The sequence below is a fragment of the Juglans microcarpa x Juglans regia genome, chromosome 6S, assembly GCF_004785595.1.
Source record: "Juglans microcarpa x Juglans regia isolate MS1-56 chromosome 6S, Jm3101_v1.0, whole genome shotgun sequence".
NCBI lineage: Eukaryota > Viridiplantae > Streptophyta > Magnoliopsida > Fagales > Juglandaceae > Juglans > Juglans microcarpa x Juglans regia.
The window spans coordinates 14570163-14581357 of record NC_054605.1 but is presented as its reverse complement, the minus strand read 5'-3'; the positions used below and the strand labels follow the sequence as shown (position 1 = coordinate 14581357).

The 11195-nt window shown below is 35.7% G+C and overlaps 1 protein-coding gene across 1 annotated transcript; it reads right to left on the bottom strand.

Annotated features, from left to right (window-relative positions):
• Positions 1–4487: 4487 nt before the first annotated feature.
• On the bottom strand, positions 4488–7516 carry LOC121237011 (abscisic acid 8'-hydroxylase CYP707A2-like). Its single transcript, XM_041133563.1, has 7 exons — positions 6930–7516; positions 6509–6827; positions 6001–6387; positions 5691–5868; positions 5469–5575; positions 5216–5334; positions 4488–4983 (listed from the first exon to the last, which is right to left on the bottom strand). The coding sequence occupies exons 1-7, from the start codon at positions 7130–7132 to the stop codon at positions 4854–4856; spliced, it is 1443 nt and encodes a 480-aa protein (XP_040989497.1). The 5' UTR covers positions 7133–7516; the 3' UTR covers positions 4488–4853.
• Positions 7517–11195: the final 3679 nt, after the last annotated feature.

Sequence of the window (11195 nt, the reverse complement as noted above, 5' to 3'; positions counted from 1 at the left end):
AAGAATTTCAACAACAAGCGGAGGATGAACGAGTTTACCAATTTTTACTTGGCCTCAATGATTCATTCTCTCAACTGAGAACCCAGATTTTGGCACTGGAACCCCTTCCCCCCCATCACCAACATTTTTTCTATTTTGTTTCAGGAGGAACAACAGCGGCTCCTTCAACTTCGTAATCCTCCGTCCGAGCTCCATAGCTTTGCTGTCCACTCCAGCTGCTCTCACAAACCACCACTAAAATGCTCGGAATGTGGCCGGAACAGACACACGCGTGACCGATGCTGGCGCCTCTTCGGGTATCCTCCAGGCCGTGAGCCCCGCACGAAATCGCAACCCTTTCTTCTCGGCAAACCGCCTCCTGCTATACTGCCGATGGCTCACCAGGCGTCCTCCTCCACCGCGAACCTGCCGTCGCTCAGCTTCACTCCCGATCTCTACCAAAAGCTCATGAATTTGCTCAGCCCCTCAACCCCTAACACCAATTTCGTGGGTAACATTTCTAACTCTCTCTCCTCTGCTCAAGGCTGAACATGGGTCATCGATAGTGGAGCTAGCCACCATATGTGCCATGATCGGACCCTCTTCTCTGAAATTTCCTCCCCTTCGCATGCTCTAAATGTGTGCTTACCCACTGGTGTTTTTCTTCCAATTGAAGGGATCGGCACCATTCATTTGGCCGATTCTCTCATTTTGTCCAATGTCTATTTTGTCCCTTCCTTTAATTTCAATTTACTTTCTGTACCCCAACTCACCACTAATAATATTTGTCTTGTCATTTTTTCCTCTACTCATTGTTTTTTTCAGGACCCACAGTCGACAAAGCTGATTAAAGCGGGTGAGTTTTGCAATGGACTTTATGTGTATCAGCCTCAACCCGTCACAGCTCTTTCTATTCAGACTCTTGCTAATAAGATCTTATGGCACCAACGCCTAGGTCATCCCTCTCGTTTAAATATTCTCACTCTTTTCAATAATAATCCTTATATTATTTCTGATTGCGATGTTTGTACTCGGTCGAAACATACTCGACTCCCTTTTCCTTTAAATGCTAATAAAAGTACTTTCGTTTTTAATCGTATTTTTTGTGATATATGGGGTGGTTACCATACTTCTTCTATTTGCAGTGCTCATTATTTTCTTACAATTGTTGATGATTTTTCTCGCTCTACATGGATTTATCTCATGCGATATAAATCTGAAGCATATACTCATCTCATACATTTTTTTGCACTTATCCAACACCATGATTAAAATTATAAGAACTGATAATGGACAAGAATTTCTATCTCACAAATTTCAAAATTATCTTCATGACCACAGGATCATTCATGAACGTACTTGCATTAAGACTCCGCAACAAAATGGTGTTGCGGAGCGCAAACACCGGCACCTTCTGAATGTCGCTCGTAGTCTTCAATTTCAAGCTCATTTACCCTTAAAATTTTGGGGTGAATGTGTTCTCACCGCCGCTTATCTTATTAACTGCACCCCGAGTTATACTCTTCAAAATAAATCTCATTTTGAACTTCTCTTCAATATCCCACCAAATTATGCTCATTTATGCGTATTTGGATGTCTTTATTACCCTCCATGCTTCCCGCAACAAATTCTCATCTCATGCCTCAAAATGCGTCTTTCTTAGGTACCCCGGTCGATATAAAGCTTACAAGCTTTACAACTTGGACACCCAAGCTATTTTTTATTCTCATGATGTTACTTTTCACGAACAAACATTTCCTTTTCAAACCGCTTCTTTCCCCTCCCGATTCATCACTACCCATTATTCCTCTCCCAGTTCCCCGAACCCATAGCTTCTCCTACCTCCTCTACTTCTATTCTCGATCCACCCCCACCTTTACCATCTCCTCCCTCCATTCGTCCTAGACGCACCACCACTCGCCCTGCGTACCTTCAGGATTACGTCTGTCCGACCATATACACGGAGTCCACTGCATCCTCATCAACTGCATCAGCTTCAGGTACTGCTCATCCTTTATCTGCTTTTTTTTCATATTCTCGTTTTTCTCCTGATAATCTTACCTTTATAACTGCTCTCACCACATCTGTTGATCAGTCGAGAGGTACAAAGCTCGATTAGTTGCTAAAGGTTGCACTCAGGTTGAAGGTCTTGACTACCACGAAACATTTGTTCTAGTTGCTAAAATGACCACTGTCCACTGCTTACTAGCAGTCGCTACCATAAAAAATTGGGTCATCCAACAACTTAATGTCAACAATGCTTTTCTACATGGTGATCTTGATGAAGAAGTCTATATGACCCCCCCACCTAGATATTGCCCTAAGGGGGAGACTCGTGTGTGTCGGCTTCGGAAATCTCTATACGGCCTCAAACAAGCCTCCCGTAACTGGTTTTTTAAACTAACCACTGTGCTTCTTGATGCAGGTTTTACTTAGTCTCAGGCAGACCACTCTTTATTCACTCTTATCAATCACACCAGCATCACCATTGTCCTCGTTTATGTTGATGACATCTTAGTTGCTGGCAATGATACTTCCCAGATCGATGTTTTCAAGAGCATTCTCTCTACACACTTCAAAACAAAGGATCTCGGCTCTCTCAAATATTTTCTTGGCCTTGAAGTTGCTCGTTCTCAGAAAGGCATCTTCCTCAACCAACGCAAGTACACAATTGATATCCTGACTGATTGTGGTTAACTTGATACTTGGACCGCTCACTTTCCCATGGAACAAAATTGGAAGCTCACAGACCGTGATGGCTCTCTTCTCATCGACCCTGGTGCCTATCGACGATTGGTTGGACATCTCATTTATCTGACTATAACACATCTTGATATTATTTTTGCAGTGAATATTCTCAGTCAGTTCATGCATGCTCCTCGAGATCCACATATGCAAGCTGCCATCTGCGTTCTTCGCTATCTCAAAGGTAGTCCTGATCAAGGTATTTTTTTCTCATCATCTAGCAATTTGTATGTTACCGCTTACACAGATTCAGATTGGGCCAATTGTCCCACTACTCGAAGATCCACCACAGGGTTCTTCATTCAGCTCGGCACGAGCCCCATTTCTTGGTGAACAAAAAAAAAGACGACAGTGGCACGTTCCTCTGCTGAAGCTGAATATCACGCCATGACAGTTAATACTTGCGAACTCACATGGCTGAAACAACTCATCACAGATCTTGGTGTCTCTCATTCTGAGCTTATCAGTCTTTATTGTGACAATCAATCTGCTCTACACATCGCTCACAACCATGTCTTTCATGAGCACACCAAATACATTGAGATTGATTGTCACATCGTTTGTGATAAAATTCGGGCAGGCTTCCTTACAGCCGTTCATAGCTCTTCTCATGAACAACTTGCAGACATCTTCACCAAAGCTTTGGGACAGGAACTTTTTCACCACTTTCTCCGCAAGTTGGGCATTACAGATCTCCATGCACCAACTTGAGAGAGAGTATTGACAGAATCAAATCTCATAAAATTAGAAATCTCTTGATATTAGGAAAATTTTCATTTAATTGTAATTATTTAGAAAATGTCATTGAATTGTAATTCTTTTCTTTTTCATTGTTTCCATAGAAAGGCTAGGCATGTATCTATTTATTTTCAGACGCTCTTACATTGTAAAATATAGTTTTGAGAAATAGAAAGTTCAATTCTTAACACCAATTGATCACACCCGAGTACTGATTAATCATTTGAAAAAAAGAGTGGTCATTAATTAATAAAGTAGTGAGTGACTGTTGGATGATGATAAAGACTAAAGAATAATGAAGTATAAGGTTAAGCTATAAATTAAATAATAAAATTTACATCTTTTTTTCAGTTTAAATTTTTGGGACAAATAATGATTTTACATGGTATCAAAGTAAAAAATCTAAGTTCGAATTTGATAATTCTACAATCTATCCCATTTAATTAAATATTCTATTAAAGTGGTGATTTCACATATAAGGCCGAGGTTCCAAAACTTGAATTAGTTTGATTTTCTTTCACAAGTTAAACCTAGATCATGATTTATATGATTTCAATCCTTCATGCATATGTATGCATGGATAAAGAAACAGCCAACAGGCCCATGCATGCATGCATATTTTGAGAAAAGTGAGAAATTAAGGACTAGGAGATATCCCAACTTCATGAAAAAAAAAAAAAAAATGCATGCCAACAAGTGCTTTCTAGTTTCTGGTCAGAAATTCAATTAATTGACTATTCCCTGTTTCAAAAAGAAGGGTTTTCATTTTAATTGGACAGAACAGTACCGATTGGAATTATTCATGTGCTGTCTCTATTTGATTTGAATGAATTACATATGGAGTCAACTCTATTAATGTAGCATTATTCTAATGCTTGCTTCTTACTCCATCGAATAACCTGAACCGGGCGAAAAGATCATGATTATGATGTTGCTCACAGAGAGAGAGAGAGAGAGAGAGAGAGAGATCAGAGAACACAACATGTCAAAGCATTTGGGGTCAAAATTTCGCGGCAAATTATTGGTAAGAAATAACAACACCAGTACTCCTAAATCTGTATAAACATATTTGAATATATTATAATTCAACATCCTGAGGAACCCAAAATTAAACAGAAGAAAATGAACATAACTTGCTTGCACATCTTTTGGTACGAAAGGCTCTTTATTTCTGTACGCTTTTGGCTTCCCTTTTGGATGCTACTCTTATCTTTTATTAGCTCCTTCCTTTAGGTGTCTTTGGCCCCAAAAGAGAGAGAGACAGAGAGAGAGAGAGGACTTTTCCTCTGCTCACTTGCTTATTGCTTGTGATTGTGGCCAGCTTTCTCATTATCATTACAAAAAGAAAGTTAGAAACCAATTAACGTGCCATTCTTTCTATATATGGAAAGTCATTCTTGTAGTTGGGACAAGCTTTTTGGTGAGGTCACTTTCTTCAGAGATAATCTGATGGGCAGGCCATTCTGGGGAAGAGCAAAAGGGCCATACTGAATCCCATTCTCTGTACCCACCACAGACCACCTGCATGCACATGTAAATAGTGTAACAGAATTCATGTCAGCAACAGATAGACTCATAAGACATTCTATTTATAGGAAGGAACTCTGTTTGCTTTATACTTCATATGGTAAGAGAGTTAACAAATATCAATCCTTTATTGCTGTAATAAATGGATGTGATAGTTTTTCACATTAGCAATAAACTGTGAAGTGAAAAAGGCAGTGATGATTCCATCATTTGTAAGCTCACCAACCTGTACTTTGTCGTCAAATGATGGAGGAGGACTGATATTTCCAGTTTGGCCAGCTCATTGCCTGGACATGAGTGGATCCCATTGCCAAATGGCATAAAAGTATTGGGCTTTGGAGCAACCTGTCATATGGGAATTCGAGTTTAGCTCTAGAGAGTGACTTTTATCGTACTTTTTTTTATTACTATTTACAGAATATTTAAAATACACCATTATTTAAATGCAACCATATATTTTGTGTTGAATCAAAATTTACCTCAAATCTAGAGGGATCAAACTTGTCAGGTTCTGGGAAGATATCTGGGCTATGGTGAATGTTTCTGAAAAGTGGCAAAACTTTCCACCCTTTGGGTATAAGATACCCTAAAGAAGAAGAATTTTCAAACAAAAAAATTAATACAGAAATAAGAAGAATAAATCATAGAAAGTAGAACAGTCATGAGACTAATATTGGGTAAAATATTTTGCAGCAACTGACCTTCATACTCAACATCTTCTACTGCCTCTCTGAAAGTAAACGATAGAACTGAGGCAATTCTAAGTGTTTCCTGAATCACTCTTGAAGTGATCGGCATCTTTTTGGTATCTGCCCAAGTAAGAACTCTCTCGTCACCACCTTGATCCTCTTTACTCCTCATTATGGCCTCTTGCTCTTCCTGTAAAAAAATCACAAGCACCCAAAAATCTGAGTAAGCTCATTAATACTCTTGATTTTTAACGTTTATTTCATGAAAAGATCGTTGATTTAGGGGGTAAAAGGCCGGAGTATTTTATTTAGGGGTTCTTACAGTAACAGCCTGAAGAACACGGGGGTTCTCGCTGAGATACTTGAGTATCCATGTCAGCACGCTGGCGGTGGTGTCACGAGCAGCGAATATGACGCCGATGATGTTGTCGGCAATCTGTTCGTCGGTGAGGCTTTCTTTGTCGCCCATGAAAGATCCGAGCAAGTCGTTGTGGTCGTGCTTCATCTGCCTCCTGGTCGAGAGGATTTTGGCCAAGATCTGAGCAAGCTCCTTTCTTGCTTTCATCGATTTGTGGAAGAGTGTTCCCGGAAGGTTAATGGGCATTGAGTTGTAACCCTTCTCAAGAATGTAGTAGCATCGCTTTAGATCGTCTCTGTAGAGAATCTCATCCTTTCCAAATATGGAAAGCAGCGCGACATTGAAAGCAAACTGCAAATCAAGCATTCATAAGTTTGACTAAGAAAGTAGGAAACGAAAAGGAGCCTGAAACTGGGGAAGATGCTCTGCTTTGTTGCAGGGAAAGTACGAAATTCAAGGTGGGGGAGCTCACTGTCTTCATTTCCTGGAAAGTGTTGATTAGTTGGCCCTCCCAAGATTGGATTGAATCTTTGGCAATGAATTCAATGTCGGAGACTATGTTTCTGAGGGCTTCGGGCATGAATGCCCGGAGAACAAGCTTCCTCAATTTGGCATGGTAGTCTCCTTGGTGAAAAAAGATGGCTTGTTTTCCCAACATCCTCTCTTTGCTTGCAGGAAATGTGGGTTTAAAGAGATGAGCCCTCGTTACCAGCACGAATTTCGCAGCTTCCGGGCTCGAAATCATCGCACAGGGACACCCCAATATGTGCGTCTTGAAGATAGAGCCATACCTATAAATCAAAACGAACAATCTGCCATTAGTAAAACTACTTCCTAACTACTTCCTAGCAGTTTAGTCAAGTGAAAGGTTAAGACTCGGTATTTGTATAAACCTCTTTTGTTTAGAGGCAAAGAAGACATTTGGGTTTTGAGAGTAGAGCTGGAAGGTCTCCCCGACGTAAGGCCAACCCAAGGAGCCGGGCGGGAGAGGCAATTTCCGGCGACTGGAACTGAAGAACCTGACGAGGGAATGGAAGAAGAAGACGAAGAAAATGGAAGCAAAACAGCAAAACTTGAACATGGATGTGAATTCCATGACTAAGTATTTGTGCTTTTGGGAGAGTTATATATAGAAGTGTTACTGGAGAGAAGTAGTGGTGGTGGGAGCTCAAAAATGGAGAACAAGTAAGTTTGAATAGAGAAGTGAACAAGAGAGGGGGTATATATAGTTGTTGTGGGCAGAGAAAGAGAGGGAAAAAGGGCAAGAAACAGGAGGAAAGAAAGAAGGTGGCCTTTCCATTACAGCTTGAATTCCCACACACGGAATTCCCCCTCCAGCTCATGTTTTTGGTCTTAGAGAGAGAGAGAGAGAGTGAGGCGTCCAGAAAGAGGGGGCCGGAGATCAGACAGAGAGCACGTGTCACGAGGGTTGGAGAAAGAGTATGGTGGAGTAGGCTCTCAGACCGTGTGAGTGTGTAATTGGTGTGATCATTCACGAAAGATGTGCGCTTTTGTTATAACTTATCACTTCGAACCCATAAAGCTATAAGAAAATTAAAAAATGACCCTTAACTTACCAGAAAAGGTAACACTTCAATAATTTTTGACATACTTTCTTTTTATTTTTAAGGTTTTCAAGTGCCCAACACCACCATCTCTGATCATTTGCTCTATCTTCATACATAGTACACACTGTGTCAATATGCCATTCACTCTTTTAATCAAAACTCTTCTTTTTGCCAAACCCACTTATTATATATAAACTTGTTCACTTTGAGTTGCCATGCATCTCACACCATATATACTCGATTCGAGTCGTCGAATCCGACTCGATTGCGAGTTTATGCTCATAGTTTTGGAGCTAGTATATTGTTTGACATGATCCAAATAATCTTTGTCTAGTGGTTAGCAGATGAGGGATGGGACCTTCTGTATTCAATGAGGTTCCCACCCACCTTAGACTAAAATGGTCCAAGATTCAAATTAAAGTGAGTCGGATGAATTCTTCATTTCCTTACGGCTCTGTATAATTTTTGCTGCATTTCAATGATTTTTTTGTTTAATTAAAAAAAGGTTTATTAATTTTGTTAATGGTTATTCTTGTTTTGTTAATTTTGTTTTTCAATCTAATTTGCAGTAGTACTCTTAAGCTTTTCAGCTTTTTGCACCCTTTTAAAATATAATTTATGATTAAAAAAACCCTATTAATAATACTTAAAATATAAAAAATATATTTGATGTACATAGATTTCTTATAAAAATAAATTTTTAATTAACTGATGTAATGTAACGTGATACATCAGATTATACATTATAACATTTTGTTCATATTAACATATATTTACAAGTAATTTCATAAATACATCAATATTTGTAATATGCCAATGATATTATTAGGTGAATGTGACACTTGGTGTGTTATAGATAAGAGGACTTTTCATGATTTATCAAGCAGTGGACCTTTCAAACCAATGTCTATTGCCAAAAACAAGAAAACAAAGTCTTGTGCGTGTAACGTCGCAATACGTGGCACTTGACAAGGTGGCATTTGGTGAAAACTAAGACTTGTCAACGGTCAGATCACATAAATTTATTAGTAAAAGGTTTTGAAAGATTTAAGACTTGATGGAGAAACGATTAGATGTCTCTTTGTTTTAACTTTTTTAAATTTTTATATAGAATATAATAAATAATTTAATTTTTTTAATTTTTAAAATAATAATAATAATAAAAATTAATATTTTATTCAACTCATCTAAAACCTTATTGTCTATACGGAACTTAATTTGGACTTGACTAATCGTGTATATATATATGTCCGAGTCAAAATAATAATTTTAGATATTATAATTCTTTGAAAACGACTAATCACATCATGATCATCTACATACATCTCTGTTATATTATTTAATTAAAGTTTTATAATATGTGTCATTAAGTTAAGATTATTAAATAAAAACTAATATAATTATTCTTCACCATCTTTTTCTTTTCCTTCCTTCCTTTCTTTCTCCATGACCATTGTATTAGAAAGTTTGAAGAGGATGAGAGCTTGTACTAATATTAGGCACAAGTTTCCAACAAACAATTCTTGTGTATCTAGCATTATTTTTTTAAAAAAATATAAATACCAAACAAGCCTTATATACTTGCTGAGAAAAAATAAACCTCGTTATTGAAAGATTTAGGTCTCGTTTAGATAGTGAGATGATATGAGATGGTTTTAGATGAAAGTTAAAGTTGAAATTTGAATAAAATATTATTAGAATATTATTTTTTAATATTATTATTATTTTGAGATTTAAAAAAATTAAATTATTTATTATATTTTATATAAAAATTTAAAAAAATTATAATAATGAAATGAAATTATTATAAAAAAAATAATGATGAGATAAAATTATTTCTATATTCAAAAGGCCTTATGCCACAAGTTGTAACGTCGAAATCACTCTTTTGTTAATCACTTTTAAGAGAATATTAATCTAACCATAAAAAGTCTAACAAATTATTAGGGTTTAATTTATATTTGGAATTAAAGGTTTGGGTGAAGCCTTTCATCTATACATTAATTATTGAGAAAGTACACCATCATGTTAGAATTAATTAAGTCCCGTCATCAGCTTAATTTACAATATACGACAAAATATATTGAAAAGCTCACCGACAGATGATATGTATTGCTGCATATTTATAACATGGCCTAGCCTCTGATAATATCTCTAGTCATGCATCAATTCTAGCTAGCTAGCTAGCTAGGCGAAATGGTCCTAATGTCCCATAATCATTGCTCACCTGTCACTCTAGCCAGTTACTCAATGATATATACAATCATAAATTATACAAGACTTACATATTTTTTTAAAAAAAAAAATTAGGTCTATAATTAAAAATTTATTTCTTTTTATATAAATATTATATTTATTTATTTTACTCAAAAGAAAATACGACACTTAATTATGCATCGATCTATAACTATAAATATTATTTCTCTCAAATATATATAACAACCTACCTAGGACGGCTCAACGTGAATGGAGGCTTAAGACAAAAATTTAGGCTTCGTTTGTATTTAAAATTCATCTCAATTCATCTCATCGTTACAATTTTTTTAAATTTTCACACAAAATATAATAAACAATTCAATTTTTTCAAATCTCAAAATAATTTTTCTAAATTTCAATACAAAATATAATAAATAATTCAATTTTTATTTAACTATTTACAAACTATCTCAACCCATCTCAATTCTTCTCTGAATCCAAACTACTCTTTAAAATGAAGCCACTAAATTTTAACATGACATTACTTAATATCATTAATTATATTTTGAAAGAATTGTAGGGTTTTTTTTACTCATCAACGCAGGGGCATTTTATCGTTATATATAATTATAAATAAACTTATAGCATGTATCTTATTTCAAACCTTATTTTAATTATTTTTTTCAAAATATACCAAGGTATTATATTTATAATTTCTCTCACGAGCTAATAATTAATTAATTAATCAAGCAAGATGAAAACAACTATACATAGGCTTAGACCTAATATCCGATTATATATCCAAGTTGGGTTATATATATAAATATATATAAATATAATTAGCATTATTTGGGAAGCCCACACAAATGATGACACATGAGAGAAGTGTACATAAAATCAAATGACAGAGATGCAAACAGTGACAGACGGGAAAAACGATGTATTTTGGAAGCTAGGAAGTTGGGATTATATATATTCTTAATTTTATTGCATGCATAGGTCATATTAATACACGCGTCCTCCTCCTCAGGAAATTAAACGTTGAAAATATAAATATAATTAATAAATAGCAGTGAAAGCAGTGAATGCATAAATATTGTATAATTATTTTTAAAAAATAAATAAATATAAAATTTATATAAAAATTAATTTTTTAATAATAAAAAATTTTATTTATAATTCTGGAAGGATGGTGTGTGTAATTTTATTAATAAATATAATAAAAAAAATATTAATTTTAAAAAAATATTATTATAATTTTAATTTTTTTTAAATATAATTATATGTACCGTCTTTATTTAAAAATTATATATAAATCAAATATTTAATAATATACCTTCATTTTTTTTTAAATAATTACACCAAACTTACGCCCGCAACTTTTATCCCACGCAC